The sequence below is a fragment of the Leptopilina heterotoma genome, unplaced genomic scaffold, assembly GCF_015476425.1.
Source record: "Leptopilina heterotoma isolate Lh14 unplaced genomic scaffold, ASM1547642v1 Lhet_55, whole genome shotgun sequence".
NCBI lineage: Eukaryota > Metazoa > Arthropoda > Insecta > Hymenoptera > Figitidae > Leptopilina > Leptopilina heterotoma.
Genome location: NW_025111119.1, coordinates 403,578 through 425,489, shown reverse-complemented (window position 1 = coordinate 425,489; position 21,912 = coordinate 403,578). Strand labels below are relative to the sequence as shown.

At 24.1% G+C, this 21,912-nt stretch overlaps 3 protein-coding genes across 5 annotated transcripts in view; all 3 read left to right on the top strand.

Annotated features, from left to right (window-relative positions):
- Positions 1-1,688: 1,688 nt before the first annotated feature.
- Positions 1,689-21,912, top strand: part of LOC122508661 (uncharacterized protein PF11_0213-like) — a 30,877-nt gene continuing 10,653 nt past the window's right edge. Inside the window, exon 1 of one of the 2 annotated variants that reach the window (XM_043622138.1) lies at positions 1,689-2,026. The gene's annotated coding sequence lies outside the window, so the exon portion shown is untranslated. The remainder of the gene's footprint in view (positions 2,027-21,912) is intronic. The other variant, XM_043622137.1, reaches the window with a different exon arrangement.
- LOC122508664 lies at positions 3,081-9,166 on the top strand. Of its 2 annotated transcripts, none has more exons than XM_043622141.1 (3): positions 3,081-3,302; positions 3,466-5,149; positions 7,790-9,166. In XM_043622141.1, the coding sequence occupies exons 2-3, from the start codon at positions 3,521-3,523 to the stop codon at positions 9,053-9,055; spliced, it is 2,895 nt and encodes a 964-aa protein (XP_043478076.1). In that variant the 5' UTR covers positions 3,081-3,302; positions 3,466-3,520; the 3' UTR covers positions 9,056-9,166. The 2 variants fall into 2 exon arrangements, with proteins under 2 accessions (XP_043478076.1, XP_043478077.1); XM_043622142.1 differs by having other exon boundaries at positions 3,454-5,149.
- LOC122508662 (reticulocyte-binding protein 2 homolog a-like) lies at positions 10,212-20,079 on the top strand. Its single transcript, XM_043622139.1, has 3 exons — positions 10,212-10,395; positions 13,196-14,913; positions 17,951-20,079. The coding sequence occupies exons 2-3, from the start codon at positions 13,246-13,248 to the stop codon at positions 19,799-19,801; spliced, it is 3,519 nt and encodes a 1,172-aa protein (XP_043478074.1). The 5' UTR covers positions 10,212-10,395; positions 13,196-13,245; the 3' UTR covers positions 19,802-20,079.

Sequence of the window (21,912 nt, the reverse complement as noted above, 5' to 3'; positions counted from 1 at the left end):
ATTAAGTAGTACTCAGTCCCTACTAGAACTCTGGTAATTTTCAGATGATTAGAATTATTATATTTGGAGAAATAAATTTTTATTTTCGTTTTTACCAAATTTTGATTGTCTGATGGCGTACGGGTGGACCTGCTACTACTTAAAAAATGAAATAAAATTCTCTAATCTTCAAGATTAAGTAGTACTCAGTCCCTACTAGAACTCTGGTAATTTTCAGATGATTAGAATTACTAAAATCGGAAGAAAAAAATTTTTATTTTCGTTTTTACCAAATTTTGATTGTCTGATGGCGTACGGGTGGACCTGCTACTACTTAAAAAATAAAATTTAATTCTCTAATCTTCAAGATTAAGTAGTACTCAGTCCCTACTAGAACTCTGGTAATTTTCAGATGATTAGAATTATTATATTTGGAGAAATAAATTTTTATTTTCGTTTTTACCAAATTTTGATTGTCTGATGGCGTACGGGTGGACCTGCTACTACTTAAAAAATGAAATTCAATTCTCTAATCTTCAAGATTAAGTAGTACTCAGTCCCTCCTAGAACTCTGGTAATTTTCAGATGATTAGAATTATTATATTTGGAGAAATAAATTTTTATTTTCGTTTTTACCAAATTTTGATTGTCTGATGGCGTACGGGTGGACCTGCTACTACTTAAAAAATGAAATAAAATTCTCTAATCTTTAAGATTAAGTAGTACTCAGTCCCTACTAGAACTCTGGTAATTTTCAGATGATTAGAATTACTAAAATCGGAAGAAATAAATTTTTATTTTCGGTTTTACCAAATTTTGATTGTCTGATGGCGTACGGGTAGACCTGCTACTACTTAAAAAATGAAATAAAAATCTCTAATCTTTTAGACTGAGTAGGGATCACTCCCTACTAGAACTCTGGTAATTTTCAGATGATTAGAATTACTAAAATCGGAAGAAATAAATTTTTATTTTCGGTTTTACCAAATTTTGATTGTCTGATGGCGTACGGGTGGACCTGCTACTACTTAAAAAATGAAATAAAATTCTCTAATCTTCAAGATTAAGTAGTACTCAGTCCCTACTAGAACTCTGGTAATTTTCAGATGATTAGAATTATTATATTTGGAGAAATAAATTTTTATTTTCGTTTTTACCAAATTTTGATTGTCTGATGGCGTACGGGTGGACCTGCTACTACTTAAAAAATGAAATAAAATTCTCTAATCTTCAAGATTAAGTAGTACTCAGTCCCTACTAGAACTCTGGTAATTTTCAGATGATTAGAATTATTAAATTCGGAAGAAATAAATTTTTTATGGCGTTTGAACCAAATTTTGATTGTCTGATAGCGTTCAATTGAGAGTTTTCAAGATCGTTCATTACGAATCCGGTGTTAATTTTTAAAAATTTAATTCTCGGCAGATTTAATGCTTAAAATTTTTTTTAAAATTAAAGTAAATTTTTAAACCTTTATTATTTGGACAAAAATAAAAAAAGCTCTAATATAATTTGAAACGAAATCTTATTATTCTATTTTTTTATTTTATTAATATTATTATTATTAGTATTAGAAAATATTATTTTCATTTGCATTATTTTCAATTCAATTAAGAGTGAGAATGAATGGAGGAGAGGGGGAATGAGAAACACAAGACTCAAGAGAAACAAAGGAATTAGAAAATTGTACAGCTCGTGATTTGTCACGTATAACGTCGGAATATTAATTATCGAAGGAAAATATTTATATGAAAGTAGTATATAGAAGAAAAAAATTTACATACAGTTTTTTAAGTCTCTATATATAATATTTTTAAAATATTTTAATAAAAAAATTCTATAAGCCTTTAAATTTTCTCTAATATTAATCGAAAAATGGTTACAATACAGAAGAAAATTGTGGTGGATTTTTTAAAGTAATAAAAACAATCATATATAGTGAAAAATTTGTCTATTGGATATAATATATATTAAGGAGAAAATTCTATAATTATTATTCAATGGAATAAGAAGAACCTCTTGGAATTGAATTCCCCAGTAAAAAGAGGTAAATTATATTATTTATTTATTATTATATTATTTTATTAATATTATTTTATTACTATTATCTATTATTAATATTTATTATATTAATTTATTATTTTATAAACGAAATTTTCTTTATTGTAATTATTATTTTAAGTCTTCAAAATTGCACATTAGTATTAAGAGGAGAGTTCGGCTACATTTTTAATATTGAGAAAATAATTTATATCTTTCATGATTTTATTTTTATATTTAATTTTTTGAGAGGAATTCAATACAGTTCAGAAAATAAAATCGGTTAGAAAATATTTTGACCCTTTTTGAATTTTTATTTTTCTTAAAAGTTAAAAATTGCTAGATTTTAAAATTCATCTCTAATTTTGTACAAAATATATTTTTGTATCCAAAAAAAAATTTCCGAACGAAAAATTGTTTTTTACTATTTTTGAAGCTTTTTTTTGAAAAAAAAAGTTGAAAATGCTAAAAAATACTATTGTTCATCAATTTTTTTATACATTTAATTGATGGGATACATCATAGATCATAGATTTTAAAATCTATGAATTTAAAAAAAAATAAAATTTCAAAATGGGTCAAAATATTTTATAAACGATTTTATTTTCTGAACCATTGAATTCTTTTAAAAAAAATTACAATAAAAATAATTTCATTTCCCATTTCTGTTTTTAATGTATTTTTAAAATAAATAAAATCCTATAAATAATTCCTTTAAAAGAGTTTAGGAAAAATTTTATATAAATCCTAGTTAAACTTATTTCAAATATATTTTTTGAACTTTTAAGAAAAAAATCTCATTAACCGATAAGATGTTGAAAAATGCAAAAACTTTTAAAAGGTATGTAAAATAAGAAATACTTTAATCATTATTTAAAATTCATTTTTACTTTAAATTTCAATTTTCTCTCTTCTAATTTTAATTATATAATTTCTTTTTCTATAAGATTTTTTATTTATTTTTCTTCTTTTTTTTGACACAGTTTCTCATAATTGATTTTCTTATCATGTCCATATACCTTTAAAAAAAAAATTACGACATTTTATTATTATAGCTGCGGTTACAGTCAAATTATGAATCACTTGCGTAAAAAGCCGCGCGCTCGCGATTAGATTAGGAATGTCTGCACGCTTTATCAAGATAATATTTCAGTTCGTTTTGAAAAGTATAATGTGATTGTGCGGTTTACTTTTACACAAAACACCGAGAGAAAGAAAGTTTCATGTTTCAAAACAATTCATTTTTCACAAGTTCAATGCAACGATTATTATTCTCTATCAAGGTAAATTTTACTAAATTTTACTTGTTCATAAAATTATTCGCAACTATGAAGTTTAAATTTTCAAGTTTTAAACTTAGTGTATTAAAATTAAATTTAAATATAAATTTAATTTATCAATTTGAATATAAAAGTTGTAAAAATTTGACTTAAGATAAAATTACAGTTTCAGCTAAGAAAGAAAGAAAAGAAAGAAAAGGAATAGAAAAATAATTTTAAAAATGGAAATCAATTATCCTAATCAATGCATTGTGTGCAAATCGAAAAATAAATTACGATGCACCGGATGTAATATGGTCTCCTATTGCGGAAGAGATCATCAACTACAACATTGGATGACGCACAAAAATTTTTGCCTCTCACTAACAAAAATGCTAAAGGAAAAAAATTTGACCCACATCTATGAGAATTTAAAAAGATCCACTTGGTTTATGGAGAGAGATCGAATTATTAACGAGGTGAGAAAAAAATTACAACGTCCTTTAAATAGTGAGGAATTATTTTTACTAAAATCACCGAGAATTTGTTTCGTTTGCTATGAAGCGAAACAGGAGTTGTTGAAAAATTGTCCCAATTGTCCGACAACAACATTCTGTAGTCGTCATAAAAATAGTTTTATTCACCAACGTAATTGTTCAATAATGCAAAATCGTTTTGATCTCATAACCAGAAAAATGAACTTCGATTCTGAAACATTAGAAAATTTGATTAAAATAATTGGCACTTGTACAAATATTCTGCAGGATCAAAGACCGCCGAGAACAATGAGAGATTTCTTCGACGAATATCAAAGAAGCACAAAAATTACAATTTCCGAAATTCAAAAAATCTTTCTTTCCGAAACTTTCAGTATTTCTTTGACTATTTACAGTATTTTTCAAATGCTCCAAGATGATTCGCCAACGGATTTGGTTCTTCACTTGAACATCAATGGCTCGTCGGGAATATTCATTGGGAACTTTTGGGAAGCATTTCTACATCTTCTGACGGATGTTAAAATTCTAAAGATTGTCTACATTGATTCTAAAGTGGATGACAATTATAATATTTCCCTCTGCAGTGATTGTGTAGCAAAAAAGAAAAAATTAACAATTGACTCAAGTTCCCTTAAGTATGAGACATATATGCGGGGGAAAACATACAAAAAGCCGAATTTAATCGCCTATTTTAATATTTCAAATCCTATGCTCGAAAACAGTGATAACAGTTACATAAACACGATTAACAAACTAAACGAAATTAACTGTCCAATGTTGCTGACATTCCTCACTGAGAGCGAAATGCAACTGATGAAGAAAAATTTAATAAGATCCTCGATAAATTACTCGATAATATACAGTGGATATAACGATTTTGCCTCACTGATGTTTCATCATGAACAGTACGATGGATCATTGAATAGAAGTTCTCAATTTATTATCGTCTTCAAGGATGAGAGGAGTAATTTTCCAGAATCATCTCTCAAGGAATATTGGTCACGACAATGTTTCTATCCGACAATTTGTCACATTTGCAGGAAAGTTGATCCACAAGTGCCGTGCAGTAGATGTGGAATGATATTCTATTGTGGTAATAAACATCGGGATCGTGATTGGATGCATCATAGGGATGTTTGTGAAGCCACTTGTAGTCTGATGAATGAAATGAAAGAGGAGAATCATATTTTTCATAAAGCAAAATTACAACAAGGAGACTTTTGGTTGTCGATGAGAATCGATGCATTGAAGGAGGTGCAGATCAGAACTGGACGCATTCTAGAGGAGAGCGAGAGGCAAATGTTCTTCTTTCCGAGAAATTGTTCCATTTGTCGTCAGGATGAACCGCAATTTTTGATGATTTGCAAATGTGGGGTATGTAAAAACACTCTCTTAAATTTGAATCAGTAAAAAATTATAGTTTTACCAAACAATCAGTGACAGACTTTTTGTTTCTGAATCTAAAAAACTTGTTTTACATCAGTGAAAAAAATAATTGATTTTTAGTAAAAAAAAAATTACTGAAAAATTAGTTAAACCTGACTAATTGAATCAGTAAAAAAATCTACTGAACAATCAGTTGTTTAACTGACAATCAGTTATTTTTAACTTAATGTCAGGAGAAATATTACTATATTTGAATTAGTGACTTACTTTTTGCTCCTAAATCAGTTATTTTAACTGAATAAAATTTAGAGAGCATCCAATGAAAATAATTAAATGTTTGCGTAGAATTTTACTAAATGTTTTTTTTTAAATAATTGAATTCTTTTGGAAAATTTTATTAAAATAGAAGAAAATTGAAAATTATTGATTCAGAAATTTTTTTTAAAATAGTAATTGAAATTTTGCCAAGAATTTTATTAAAATTTTTGGAAAAAAATTGAATTTCGGAGAAGAATTTTATTATTTTTAAAAGGTAATTGAAATTTTGACGAGAATTAAAAAAAATTTTTTAATATAATTGAATTTTTGCGAAAAATTTTATTAAACTTTTGAAACTAATTGAATTTCTGCAATCATTTGTGACTTGTCCAACATTCAATCAATTTTTTTACTGTTTTTAAATAAAATTCTTCTTTAAATCAATTATTTTTAATAATTTTTAAAAAAGTTCTTTGAGAATTTTAAAAATTCATTTGTTTGCAATTCAATTTTACGTGAAATTTCAATTATTCGGAAATTCTTCAATTAAATATATTGTCAAAAATGAAAACTTCAAATAATTTCAAACAAAAATTTAATTAAACTTTTTCAAAAAAAAATCGATTGTATAGAATTGTTAGTTCAGATTTTCAAAAATTTAAATTGGCAAAACCTTTTTAAAATTCAATTATTGCTAAAAATTCACGCTATAAAGCTTTTAATATTCAAATTATTATTTAAAATTTTAACTGAAATTAATTTTTAAATCAATTTTTAGAAGAAAATTCTACGAGAATTCAATTATCTAAATTGAAAAATAATTAAATAATTGAATTCTTTCGACGAATTTTAATAAAAATTTAAAGAATATAATAACATTTTTCATTTTTTCCAGGAATTCTAATATAAAAAATTGTATTCTAATTAAAAATCTGCGATGAGTTTTATTATTTATGAAAATAAAAGAAATTATTGTGAAGAAATTTATAAAAAATTTGTAAATATTTGAATTAATTTAAAATTTTTTATTATTTATAAAAATAATTAAATATTTGCGTCGAATATTATCAAAAAATGTTCTTAAATAATTGAATGTCTGTTGAAAATTTTATTAAAATAGTAGATATTAAAAATTAGAAAATTATTAAAATTTTTGAAAATAATTGAATTTTTGAGAAAAATTTTGTTATATTTATAATAATAATTGAATTTCTCGGAAAAATCTTATGAAAATTTTTGAAAGAATTGAATTCCTGATGAAAATTTTCTTACTTTTGAAAATAATTGAATTTCTGCAAAGAATTTTTAAAAATTTTTTAAAATAATCGAATTTATGTTAAAAATTTTGTTATTCTTGAAAATAATTGAATTTCAGAATTCTGCAGAATTCTGTTATTTATAAAAATAATTAAATTCTTACTAAGAAATTTTTTTGAATGTTTTGAAAGTAATTGAATTTTTGCGAAGAATTTTATAAAATTTTTGAAAATAATTGAATTTCTGATTAAAATTTTTTTTTAAATATAATTGAATTTCGCTAGGAAAAATTCTGTTATTTATGAAGATAATTTTAATCTTGTCAAGAGGTTTATTTGAAAGTTTTGAAAAGAATTGAGTTTCTGTGAAAAATTTTATGAAGTGTTTTGAAAATAATTAAACTCATGTTAAAAATTTTGTTATTCTTGGAAATAATTGAACTTCTGCTAAGAATTTTGATATTTCCAATAATAATTGAATTCCTGACAAAAATTGTATTTCAATTTTCAAAAATAATTGAATTCTTGTCAAGAACTTTATCAAAAATTTTGAAAATACTGGAATTTTTACCAAGAATTTTATTTTTTTTTTTTTTTTTTTGAAAATAATTGAATTCTTTCGAGAACTTTTATTAAAATTTTTGAAAATAATTGAATTCCTACTAAAAATTTTGTTAATTTTGAAAATAATTGAAATTTTGCCAAGAATTTTATTAAAATTTTTGAAAATAATTGAATTTTAGAGAAGAATTTTATTATTTATAAAGATAATTGAAATTTCTGCCAAGAATTTTATTAATTTTGAAAATGATTGAATTTCTTTAATTATTTTTATCTTTTTCAAAATTCTCCAAATTATATCGAACAATTTACGAACTTTTCGTACTTTTTCAAACAAATTACGGACCTTAGCGATATTTTCTCAAAAAAGTGATTTTTACTGAAAAGTTAACTTAAAGCAAATTTATGGACCTTTACGGTATTTACGGACCTAGTTCGTGCCCTGCAATAGCCAAAAATTTTGATATTTCCAATACCGAAATTTTTATTTTTTCAATTTAATTCACAACCCTCAAGAAATTTCATGTTTATGAATAAATTGTTTTTTTTGCAGACGATCCTCTGCCGACTACATCGCAAGGATCCAAAACATCAAAAATTATGCGAGGAACTATCGATTGCTTTTCAACTGGCAACTCTCAAGCAAAAACCATCTCTAAAATCAATATTATCCACTTCTTTGGACTCCAGCCACGAACTACCATCATCAATGCAGAATTTTATAAAAGACTTTTGTAAACCATCAGCCGAAAGTTCAAATCAAAATGCAAACAGCAAAGATCTGATAACATCCGATTTCTTGACATCATCATTAACGTTGAATTATGCCATTCAAAAATTTACCAAACTCTCGAAAAATTCACTAATCGTGATTCATATTATCGGAGCAAATAGAGCAGATCTCCTGGCAAGAAGTTCTTGGAAATTATTATTGTACCGTTTAAAAAATCTAAAAACCCTAAAAGTCATTTTCATCGGACGAGAAATACCCGAATGGTCCGAAACAACTGTCGATACAACCGATTTCTCCCAAATTGCTATCAAATACCTAAAAGTCGAAAGCCATCCAATCAGCTACGATAAATATCAATCAAGTAAACAATTCATCAAACCGGATGTGATATTTGGTTGTAATCTCAATATCCATGACTCCAATATTGATATGTCGGAATATTATTGGAAGGAAACAATTTTGGCTATGGAAAAAGTTCGAGTTCCCATTATTTTAACAGCTGAAAGTGAAGAGCGTGCTTTGAAGGAGCACAAAAAGATTTCTTGTGCTTTCAATGTTTCTTCGTTTCAAACAAAAAATCCATTTGCATCACTCAGTCCAGAAAGAGATTTCGAAACGGATGGAATAATGTATTGCAATAGTTTCATAATTATCTATAATGAACCGTATCGCTCTTACAATTTACCAAAATCATTGTCCGTTAAAGAACTTGACAGAAGGTTACAGCAGAATCAATTAAAATCACGAGTCACTAATATTGACACAATTTCTGGTGCAATTGCAGCTTCGAAAGAAAATTCTGATGAAGAACTCAAGTCGGTACGAAGGAAATCGGAAATTCATAATAAAAGTAGCGAAATAGCAAATAAAGAAACTAGTCAAATGATGTCTGTTAGTTGTGAGAATTTAACTAATTCAAGAATGAATAATTCTGAAACGTCATTTCTAATAAAGCATAATTCATTTCTTAAGAGTGAGAATGTAATATTAAGGCAGCAATTAGATTTAGCAATGGCGGAAATTGCAAGATTGGAGGACAAAATTATTGAATATCAAAAAAGTGCAAATGACGAAAATCTTGTTTGATAAATTGAAAAAAAAAAAAAAAAACTCGCAACGAAATATCAAAAAAGTATTAATTTAGAAACGTTATTCAGAAAACATCTCTACGTGTTGTTATTTGTTAAAATATTCAAATATATTTTATAAAAGTGTTATTATTTATTCATCACTTTCATTTTCCATTTGTGATAATATCAGAAGTATAAAAAATAAAAATTTTTCCTGTTTTAAATTTTTAACTTTCTCTTAGAATTATTACTTTCAGGTACCCTAACAATTATTTTGAAGAAGTATTTTTGTCAAAGTCAATGTCAAATAAAATTTCACAAACGCATGCAGAAAAAAATATATTTACTCACATATTCTGTTTGAAGAAGAGGCGTTTAAACTTACCTGAAACACGAAAGAAATTATTAATTAATACATCAGATTAGTAAATTTTAACTTAAAGATTTTAATAATTAAAGTCGAATAATTCTATATGATAAACTCGATGATAAATTAATGCTCTGATTTCGAAAGTTTTTGGCAATTGATGATTCAATAGTTTATTATCAAATATAGATAAAATTCTTCATACGTTCTAAAAAAGTAAACTTCTAGATTTCTAGATTATTCCGATTATTCCGCCATGGCCGACTAATTTTTAAAAATTATATAATACTTCTTTTTTCGAATATTTTATTCAAGGCCAGAAAATCACAAAATGAAAAGATTTTTTATTAATTATTAAAATCATTGCTAAAAACTATAATATATTAGTATAATTTTTTAAAAATAGTCAGCAACGACTTTAGTCAAAATCTAATTTAAAGATGAATTTAAAGATTCAAAATGGTGGATCCAAGATGGCGAACGAAATTTAAAATTCATCGGAGTCACTTGAAATTCAATACTCTGGGGTGTTTTTAGAGTTGGATTGCGAATCCGTTGATAAATTTGCAAATAAAAGGTTTAGAAAAAATCCTAAGCACAATATATAAATTCGCGAACGAAATGCTTGTGGTAGAAAAGGACAGAGTAAAGTTTTTGTCCTTTTCTGTCTCATATAAAATTTACATGGATGGTAAACACTGTAATTTGAAAATCTCTTCAACACTTGTGGATTCGACTGAATAATCCTTAAGCTCTATTCATTTTGCGGCAACTTAGTTTGTAAACTTCCTCAACCCTGTCAAGAATTCACAGAACAGACAAGTTCCCAGAATTCTATCATTTTTTTATCTCTCGTATATTTTAAAGCACGATTAGATATAAACTTCTTACATCAATACATATTTTAAAAAAAGAATAATTCTACTTCATCTATTCGTGTTGAAGGAAGTACAACAATTTTTTTCACTATTCCTAGTAAAATACAAGAGGTAAGAATACAGAAATTTATATCTTTTCTTCAATTGTATTTTTCAAAAACACGTGTAGTTATCTTTTCATTTATAAATATTCGTTAAAAAATAACTTTTTTCAAAACTAACTTTAGATTTTCTTCGAAATGATTAAAATTACTCAGTTGAATATATTTTTAAATAATATACACAAATATATTAAATATGAGCACGTGGCAACCCTAACCTTAAAAAAAAAGACGCTATATACTTTTTCCCTCGTTTTTTCCTTCGATTTCTAACATCTTACTTTAATTTCCTTTTCCGACATCCGACTTCTTATTCTCAATTTATTTTTTAATCATAAATAACCACTATATTACCAGTTTGATTGTAAAACACAAAAAACATAAATTTTTAAATAAACTTTTTCTCTAATTCAATTATTTTCATAAACATCTTCGACATTTCAATTATATAAATATAAAAATTCAATATTGTAAATCTTCATGTTCTTTCTTTAAAAACAAGTATTATTAGGTAAGCTTAATTTTTCGTCAATATGTAATTGAAAATGTCGAAAATAATTTAATTTTAAGAAATTATGATACAAAAAATCTTAAGGATTAGTTTTTTTAAAAATATTGTAAGTAATGCAATTTTTTAAAAAATAATTAAGTTTCTTAATAATTTGTAGACAATTAAACAAATGGATAAATTTTTTGAAGAATTTTAAATTAAAAATTTTAAGTGAATTTTTATCCGAAATTTGAATGGTTATTATAAAAATAGATTTTGTTGAAAATTTTAATATATGTATTTTCTGTTAATATTTCAACTTTCGGAAACATGTGTGCAATTTTTCAAAAAAAATTTGATAATCTTAAAAAAAATTGTAAAAGAACAATTATTTTCAAAAAAAGTTTACAAAAATTTCAATTAATTATAACATATTCAATTATCAAAAAAATAGATATTTTTTAAAAATTCATTTATCGGGCATCTCTCGATTAGTTTTAAGAATTTTAATGAAATTTTTAAAAGATTCAATTATTTTAATATTAATAGAATTTCAGAAATGTCAATTATTTCAAAAAATTTCAATTATCATTTACAAAAATAGAATTGAAATATATTTAAAAATTAATATGTTTCTAACTTCCTTCGATTATTATTTTAAGAATTTCAATAAAACTCTTTAAAAAATTCAATTATTTCTAATAGAAATTTCAGAAAATTTCAATTATCTTCAACAAAAATAGAACTCAATTATTTTAAAAAATTAATGTATCTAACTTCCCTCGATTATTTTCAAGAATTTCAATAAAATTCCTTAAAAAGTTTAATTATTTTTAATAAAATTGAAAAAATTTTCAATTATATTTAAAAAAATTTTTAATTTCCTTTAAATAAAATGGAACAGGAATATTTTTAAAAAGTAATGTGTCTAAATTCTTTCGATTATTTTTAAGAATGACAATAAATTTTTTTTTTTATTTTCTATTATTTGTAATAGAATTTTTGAATATTTCAATTATTTAAAAAAATTTCAATTTTCTTTAAAACAAATAGAACTAAAATATTTCAAACAATTAATGCGTCTAACATTCTTCGATTATTGTTTAATAGAATCTTAGAAAATGTCAATTATTTTAGATAATTTCAATTTTTAAATTTAATTTCAAATTGCTTATAAAAATGCAATTGTTTTTAAAAAAAAATAGAACTGAAATATTTTTAATTTTTAAAAATTTAAATTTTCTTGGCGAAATTCCTTTGATTGCTTTAAAGAATTTAAATAATTCTAATTGAATTTCCGAAAATTTTAATTATTTCGAAAAATTTCTATTATCTTTAACAAAAATAGAATTTTAATATTTTTTAGAAACTAAAATGTTTCTAACTTCCTTCGATTATTTTCAAGAATTTCAATAAAATTCCTTAAAAAGTTGAATTATTTTTAATAGAATTTTTTAAAATTTCAATTGCTTTTAATATAATTATAAAAAATTTTAATTATTTCAAAAAATTTTAATTTTCTTTAACAAAAATAGAACAGAATTTTTAAAAATGAATGTACCTAAATTCCTTCTATTATTTTAAAAAATTCCAATAAAAATTTGTAAATAGTTTAATTTATTTGCAGTAGAATTCTTGAAAATTTCAATTATTTCAAAAAATTTCAATTATATTTAACAAAAATAGAATTTTTTTTATACTTTTTTATTGAAAAATTAATTACTTATTAAATTTTAATTGAATTTTTTTTTAAGCCAGGCCAAAATGACCCAGAGTGTTAATAGAAGTTTAAATTAATAACGTTTTCTTTAAATTTAAACTGAGAATAAAAAATAAAAATTTTTGTAATAGAAAAAATAAAGCAGAAATAAAATTTTAAAAAAAGTTTCAATATATTTAGAAGAAAATCAAAAATTTGTAATTAATTCAAATATTTGTTGAAAACAGTCGAAAAAAGTCGCCTTTAAAAAAAAAAAATAATCGAAAATAATAGGTATTTTAAATTTTAAATTCAAAAAAATGTTTTTTTTAACTTCTTTAATTAAAAAATTATTTATTTATTAAATTTTAATGGTTAAGTAAATAATTCCCAATCCGGGTCAAAATGACCCAGTGTGTTAATAAAAGGTCAAATAATAAAAATTTCCTTTAAATTAAAACTAATTAAAAAACCATTAAAAATTTTAATGGTCAAGAAATTAACTCTTCATCCGGGTCACAAAAATAAAAAATTATTCCCTTTAAAAAAAATTGTCAAAAATAAAATGGAAACAAAAATTTCCACCTGAACTAAAACTGGAATATTTTCTTCTCTTTACAGATGTATGTTTTATGAAATAAAAGTAATTAAAAAAAAAAAAAGAAAAGAATATGGAACGAGCTATAAAATATTTTCCAAACGAATGCATTGTTTGTCATTCGACAACAAAATTAAAAAGATGCAAGGGATGTAATATGATTGCCTACTGTGACAGAGCTCATCAATTGGAAAATTGGTCAGAACATAAAGATTTATGCAAAGCAATAGCATTGATATTAAAAAAGAAAGGAATACGACACATTTATGAGGAAATCGCCAATAAATCATTCTCGCTATGGAAATCATCAAAAAATTCAATTCTCAACGAACTATCAAGTTCTTTGAAACGATATCCAAATGCACTTGAAGCGGAAATATTAAAATTCCCCCGAGTTTGTTTCGTCTGTCGCGAAGCTAAACAAGAGAAATTAAAAAATTGTCCAAATTGTCCATTAGCTTCGTTCTGTGATTTACATCCAAGCAGCGAATTACACGACAGATGTTGTCACATCATTAAAAATGAAGTCTCCTTATTATGGTCGTTGAACTACAATTCGCATAATTTGCAAAAGAAAATGAAAACAATGGCCCATGGGACAAAAATTTTGAAAGAAATTAATGACGAATCACCAGTGGATTTGATGGATTTTTACGACAAGTATACGAGTATCACACCAGAAAGTTGTCTTTTGGAAGGTGAAAAAACTTCTCTCTCCGAATTTGTCAGTATTTCGTTAACAATTCACAAAATTCTACAAACAATTTACAACTACGGTAATTATCCACCGGAAATTGTTATTCATGTCGATGTCGGAGGTCTCGAAAAGCATGTCAATTATTATCATCACTGGGAAATACTTTTACATTTTCTGCCGAATGTGAAGAGTCTAAAAATCATCAATATCGAGGGAAATTTAGATATCACCAAAGAAATATCACTGTGCCAAAATTGTAAAACAAATAAACGTAAATTAATCGTCGAAGCAAAATCAATGCCATACGAAAGATACTTGGCTGAGAGAAATTATCAAAAACCATCTTTCATTGGTTATTTCAACATCTCGCCTCCATTGTACGCACGAAATCAATGGAGGGCAACAATCGAGAGATTCCGTAAAGTCACATGTCCAATGGTGTTTACAACACTCACCGAAGATGTGTTCGAAATGACGAGAGAAGATTTTTTAAACTCCTCCATTGGTTTTAAAGTAATTGACAGTGGATTCAATACATTTGCACCTTTGATGCACTTTGAATTAATTGACGATGGCTCAGTGAAACGGAATTCTCAATTTATTTGCTTAATTCAAGAAGGAAAGGCCTTTTCTTCAACAGCAACGGAAACATTAACTAGAGAAGTAAATCGACCGAGATCCTCTTTCTATCCTCATGTTTGTCACGTTTGTCATAAGGAAGAGGGAAAAATTACATGCAATCGTTGTCGAATCATAAGCTATTGTTCGAATAAGCATCGTGATCAGGATCAAATTTATCATAAGGATATTTGTCGGGTGATTTTGAATTTATTGAGTGAAATGGGAACGGCAAATATTTTTGACAATCAATCAACAGTGGACTCTGATTCGTGGCTGCAAACAAAAGTTGATGTTATGAAGAAAGTGAGGGGAAAATTTGAGAGAAAACTAGAGGAATATGAGGAGCAAATGTTTCTATTTCCCAAAGCTTGTGCAATTTGTCACGTCACTGATTCGAGTTTATTGAAAAGTTGCGAATGTGGGGTAAGGAATTTCATTCTTTTATTCAAGATTTTTCGTTAATTTAATTTAATTTAATTTATTTATTTTCAAATATTATATTTTTAAATAATTTAATTATCAAAATTTTAAAACATACAATTATTTTTATAAATAGTAAATTTATTTGCAAAAATTAAATTATTTTCAAAACAAAATATTTACAATAAAGTTTCATGAAAGATTTCAATTTTATAAAAATTTTACTAAAATTCCACGAAAGAATTCAAATATTTTTTAAAATAGTAAAATGTTTCCAAAAAATCAATTATTTTCAAAAAAAATTCACGAAAGAATTCAATTTTTTCTTAATTCGTTCAAAAATTTTTCAAAACAATTCAATTATTTTTATAAATAATATTATTCGTAAGAATTAAATTATTTTCAAAAATAGTAAAATTTTGGGCGAAAATTCAATTATTTTCAACAAAATTTTAACAAAATTTCACGAAAGAATTCAATTATTTTCTTAAATAGTAAAATCTTTGCAAAAATTCAATTATTTTAATAAAATCTCACGAAAGAATTCCATTTTTTCTTAATTCGTTATAAAATTATTCAAAAAAATTCAAGTATTTTCATGAATAATAACATTATTCGGAAGAATTCAATTATTTTTATAAACAGTAAAATTCTTTGCAAAAAATCAATTATTTTTAATACAAGTTTAAAAAACATTTCATGGAAAAATTCAATTTTTTTAAAAATTTTATTAAAATTCCAAGAAAGAATTCAATTATTTTTTTGAATAGTAAAATGTTTGCAAAAATTCAAATAATTTCAATATTACAGAAAAGAATTCAATTTTTTCTTAATTCATTATAAAATTTTTCAAAACATTTCCATTATTTTCATAAATAATAAAATTTCACGAAAGAATTAAATTATTTTCTTAAATAGTCAAATCTTTGCAAAAATTCAATTACAACAATATAATTTCACGAAACAATTCGATTTTTTTTTAATTCGTTATAAAATTTTTCAAAAGAATTGAAATATTTTCTATAATTTTAATAAATCTTTCGAAACAATTCAATTATTTCTATAAATAGTAAAATGCTTTGAAAAAAATCATTTATTTTTAATACAATTTTTAAAAACTTTTTCTTGGAAGAATTCTTTTTTTTTAATTTTCATTAAAATTCCACAAAAGAATTCAATTATTTTTTTAAATAGTAAATTCTTTGCAAAAATACAAATATTTTCAATAAAATTTCACAAAAGAATTCAATTTTTTTTTAAATTCGTTATAAAATTTTTCAAAAGAATTGAAATATTTTCTAAAATTTTAATAAATCCTTGGAAACAATTCAATTATTTTTATATAAATCGTAAAATTTGCCGCAGAAATTCAATTATTTTAAAAAAGTTTTAATAAAATTCTTCACAAGAATTCAATTATTTTCAAAAATATTGAAATTTTTATCAACGATACAATTTTTAAAATATTTTTTATAAAATTATATTTTATTTTAATAAAATTTTTCAAAAGAATTCAATTATTCTTTTAAATAGTGAAATATTTGCAAAAATTCAATTATTTTCAATAAAATTTCACTAAAGAATTAATTTTTTTAAATCCGTTATAAAATTTTTCAAAATAATTTAGATAAATTCATCACAAGAATTAAATTATTTTTTATAAATAATAAAATTCTTCTGAGGAATTCAATTATTTTCAATCCAATTTTAATAAACTTCAAAGTCTAATTTTCTATCAATAAATTTAATAAAATTTTAATAGTAAAATTATAAATTACAGTTATTAACAAAATCGATTATTTATTCAATAAATTAAAGAAATTTTTATAAAGAATTCAATTTTTGTCGAAACCTTTAATGGAATCTATTCTTCGGATAAGAATTTAATTAATTTCAATATTTTAATAAAATTCCTTGAATGAGATGAATTATTTTAGAAAATTGTAATAAAATTCTGAGAAGAATTGAATTATTTTCTTAAATGTTAATAAAATTCAATAACTTAAAAAAAAAATAATAAAATTTTTCTCGAGAATTCAATTGTTTTTATAAATAATAAAATATTTCGAAGGAATTCAATTATTTTCAATTTTTTTGACAAAATTCTTTATTATTAAATTATTAAATTAAATTAAAAAATAAAAAGAATACAACGATTATTAATATAGAATTTTCAAAGTTGTCACAAATTTTTTATTATCGTTTTCCCTGATTTTAAAATACATTTTTGATTGTTTCCCTCTTTTTAATTACTTCAATTTTGACACTTCTTGATAAAATTCAATTATTTACAAAATTTTCCATTAAAATTCCTTAATAATTCGACTATTTTCTCAAATTTTAATAAAATTCCATTAATCAAAAGATGTTAAGAAATTCCAAATTAAAAAAACTTTCAATTAATTATTTACAGGAATTTATTTCCGATTATTCGTAAAATTCAATTATTTCAAAAATGTTTTTAACCACAATTTTTTAGAAATTTGATTATTTTAAAATATTTTTAAAATTCTTTAAAAATCTCTAAGTCGTTAAATTTTTTAAAATAAAATTTTCTAAAATTACAATTGATTGAAAAATTTTCAATTATTAAATTTTAAATTAATTTTATTTAATTTTAATCAATCTAAAATTAATATTACACATTTTTCAATAAAATTTTATGAAATTCCGATTGCTTGAGAAATTTTTAATTAATTATTAGCGAGAATTCAATTATTTTCCCCAAAATTGAATAAACGTTATTAAACTATCAATTTTTTTTTATAATTTTGAATATAAAAGTAAATAATTGTTTAAAAATGTAATTGTAAAAAATAGTTGAATAACCTTTATTCTGATTATTCGTAAAATTAAATTATTTTCAAAATTTTAACTACAATTCGTCAAATATTTGATTATTTTAAAAAAGTTTTAATAAAACTCTGTAACTTATTTTCAATTTAATTTAATAAATATTTTCAATTTAACCAAAGGAATATTTTTCATATAAAAAAATATTTTTAGTTTCCTGTTGAGTAAAAAAAAAATTTCTTTACAGGTCAGTCTCTGCAAAATTCACAACAAAGATGAGAGTCACAAGAAATTATGTAAAGAATTATCGATTGCTTACAAATTTTCCCAAACCGAAATCGAACCAATTTTAATGGTCCTAATGAAATTCCACGTCATTACTGGTGAATGTGAAAATTCATCAACGACAATGCTCGATTTTCTAAAATCAAATGTTCCACCATCGATGATGAAAAATGTCGAAATTACTCAAGAAATAAATTTTCAACAATTAGCGACATCAAAGACAATAACTGACTCAATAACATTGCTAAATGTGATAACAAAAAAAATCCCTTCACTCATTAAGACAACAATGACAATTCACATTCTTATCGCAAAAAGAGCAGAAATCGTCACTGAGAATACGTGGACAAATTTTTTGTACTTAATGCCAAAGTTGAGAAATTTGAAAATAATTTTCATCGGTCAACAAGTGGTGAATTGTCCGGAAAAAATTGTCGATACGTCTACATTTAATTTGATGAATGCAGGAGTAAATAAGAAATTAACACTTGATTATTGTGACATGAATTATAAGGAATATTCAATGAGTAAAAAGTACGAAAAAGCGGATGTCATTTTGGGTTCGAATTTAAATATTCAAGATTTTGAATTACTTGCATCGAATGAGAGTGACAATTATTGGAAGGAGACTATTTTAACTCTCGAAAAAGTTGGTGTGCCTTTTATTTTAACGGCAGGTACAAAGGAACGTGTCGAGAGAGAGCACCGAATAATTTGTCAATTTTTAGGGAAAAATGTCAATTACTTGTTTTTGGAGGAAAATCCATTTGCTTCGTTGTGTCCGGAACGTGATTTTCGCACGGAAGGCGTTATGTACGCGAATAAATTTCTCATCGTCTACAATGGAAAATACAAGGAATCGAAGGTGAAAAAAAAATTCCCAGAAGAAAAATTGCAAAATATCGACGAAAAATCGCAAAAAGAAGAGGAAAAAATATTGCAAACCGAAGAAAAGGAAAAATTGCTAACGGAAGGAAACGAAAAATTCCAAAATGAAGAGGGCGAAAAATTGCAGAAAGAAATGGACAAAAAATTGCCGAAAGAAAAGGAAATAGAATCGCAAACTGAGGAGGAAAAGAATTCACAAACAGGAATAAAGAAAAAATTGCAAAAAGAAGACAAAAAGAAATTGCGAGAAGAAGAAATAAAATTGCGAGAAGAAAATTATCAGAAATTGCACGAAGAAAAGGAAAAAATGTCGCAAACCGAAAAGGAGAAAAAATTGCAAAAAAAAGACGATGAAAAATTTCAGGAAGAAAAGAAAAAAGAATTCCAAACCGAAGAGAATGAAAAATTGCCAGAAAGAGAGAAAATCAAATTGCAAACTAAAGAGAAGAAAAAATTGCCGAAAGAAAGGGAAATAAAATTCCGAGCAGAAGAGGAAAAAAATTTGCAAGCAGAAGAGAAAAACAAGGAGAAAAAAAAATTGCCGAAAGAAGAGGAAATAAAATCACAAGCTGCAGAGGATGGAAAAAATTCGCAAACAGAAGAGAACAAAATTTTACAAATAATAGAAGAGGATAAAAATTTGCCGAAAAAGAAGAAAAAGAAGTCACATAAAAAAGGGAACAAAAAATTGCAAAAAGAAGTGGAAAATAATTTACCAAAACCAGAAGATGATAATAATAATCTATTATTACTGCAGAAAACTAATAAAATTCTTAGAGAAGAAAATGAAAATTTAAGAAAAGAATTAGATTCAGCGAATGGTAAATTAAAAATTTGTGACATTTTTCTTGCAAGATATAAATTTGACCATTACTATAAAAATTTTTTTAAAACCCTCGAGCCCAATATTAATTCAACGAATTAATATTTAATACTCGAGGTCAATACTAATTTAATGAATTAAATATTAAAAATGAAGAAATCATTTCTTTACAGTTCAGATAAAAAAAATAAATACTTAACTATGTTTTTACTAAAACCTTTTTCGACTTTAATTTGTCACTAAAAATGTAAGAGAACTTTAAAATAGTTTCAAACTTTCAAGAGATGATTATAAAAAATATATTATAATTTTTTTCGTACTTTCAGTTACAAAAATAATGTATTTTATTAATTGTTTACTAAATATATTGATAAAGTAAATCGATTTATATTTTATTTACCAATTTATTTTTTTGAGGAAAATTTTGAAATAAAATTAAAATTCGTTTTAGAAACAAACATTTTGTTTCGTAATATTAGAAAATAAAAACCATTTTTTTTACTGGTAGATTTTTGTTCCGTATCAAAAAAAAAAAATTTTGTAATAAAATGAATTTTTGTTCAGTAACGAAAAAAATTTACGTAATGAAAAAAGATTTTTTATATAGAAATATTTTTGGTGAAAAGAAATAAATTTTTATTTCGTAATAATAGAAAAAAAATCTTTTACTCGGCAACAAACAAGAAAATATTTTCTGTAATAAAAAAAATCTTCATTCCTTATTAACAAAAAAAAAAAATTCGTTAATAAATCGTCCTGCGATAAAAAAATATTTTTAGGCTTTGCAATAACAAAAGAAAAGAAAACTTTTGGAAATAAAAAATAAATTTTTGTTCAAAAATTATTCTGTAGGAAAAAAAATTTTTATTTTTCGCAATAACAGAAACAAAAAATCTTTAATATTCTACAACTTTTATTTAGTACAAAAAAATGAACACTTTCTGTAGTGAAAAAGAAATTTTTGTTCCATAATTACAAAAACAAAAATTATTCTGCAAACAAGATAATTTTTTTCTTAAAAAAACAAATAATATTTTCTGCAATGAAAAATAAAACTTTTATTCCGCAATCAGAATAAAATAAATTTTTTTTACAAATAGTTTATTCTTTAATTTAGAAAAAAGTATTTTTTAGACTAAAAAAGAAATTTTTGTTCTGTATTAACAAAAAAAAAATTGCTCCGTTAATAAAAAAAAAAATTTTATTTCCGCAATAAAAAAAATTATTCTGCATTGAAAAAATATTTTTTACTCCAAGAAATTCTTTCATTTACTGCACAAATTGTTTAGAAAAAATTCTTTAAATATTTTTGACTAATTAAGTCAAATTAGCCGCAGTATTTGATTCCAAAAATGACAAAAAGAAATTGTCACAAAAGTATTATTTTTCCCTTTGTGAAAAAGTACAATTGGAAATTAAAATAAATTTACTCACATTTTTCACTTTGGAGCAGAAAAACTTATGGAAACTGCGAAAAAACTCACCTGAAACATTAAAAAAGGCAAAAAAATAAATAAATATTGATAAATGATAAAAACTTACAGTAAATATTGAATAAATAGTAACGAAATTACTTTTTGTGATTGTTAAATGATTTGCGAATTTGAAACATTCGAACACTGGGAATTTTCCTTATTATTATAAACAAAAACCAACAGGAGAAACTATTTGAAAAACAGTTACAAATTTAATAAACATTAAATAAATTTGAGCGTTTGACACTTTATCGACGGAAAAATGGCGCCAAATGACTATAAAAAACTGCGCATGCGACGTGGTTAAAGTTCTTTCTACAATAGAAACTTTACAGTTGAACATATGAGCGACACTTCTCCCACTATACTCTTTTCCCCTTCTCCTCTCACCTTCACAATTAACAAGGCGAGAGCTCAATAAAAACGTAAAACGAGAGAGAAACGTAAATAATTACATTCTTTTTTTTTGTTTACTTTGCGTTTTTTACGATTTCATTATTAAATTTACATGTAAAATTTAAGAAACTTTTTCTAAAGGTGTTTCCTACAACAGAATTTTTTGCCCCTGTGAGTTAAGGTCAACGCACAATAGGTTTTCGTAAAAGTTTTTCGCGAACGAAATGTGTAAAATAGAAAAGAACACAAATATATGTCAGTCTTTTTTTAAACTCACTTTTACTAAATTCAGGTAACTGCAAATTTTTGTGCAAGCATTTATTTGATTTATTTCACTTATTT

Coding starts and splice junctions, on each gene's coding strand:
- LOC122508662 (XM_043622139.1), top strand. CDS start 13,246: ATGGAACGAGCTATAAAATATTTTCCAAACGAATGCATTGTTTGTCAT. Junction 14,914..17,950: donor TGAAAAGTTGCGAATGTGGG/GTAAGGAATTTC, acceptor ATTTCTTTACAG/GTCAGTCTCTGCAAAATTCA.
- LOC122508664 (XM_043622141.1), top strand. CDS start 3,521: ATGGAAATCAATTATCCTAATCAATGCATTGTGTGCAAATCGAAAAAT. Junction 5,150..7,789: donor TGATGATTTGCAAATGTGGG/GTATGTAAAAAC, acceptor TTTTTTTTGCAG/ACGATCCTCTGCCGACTACA.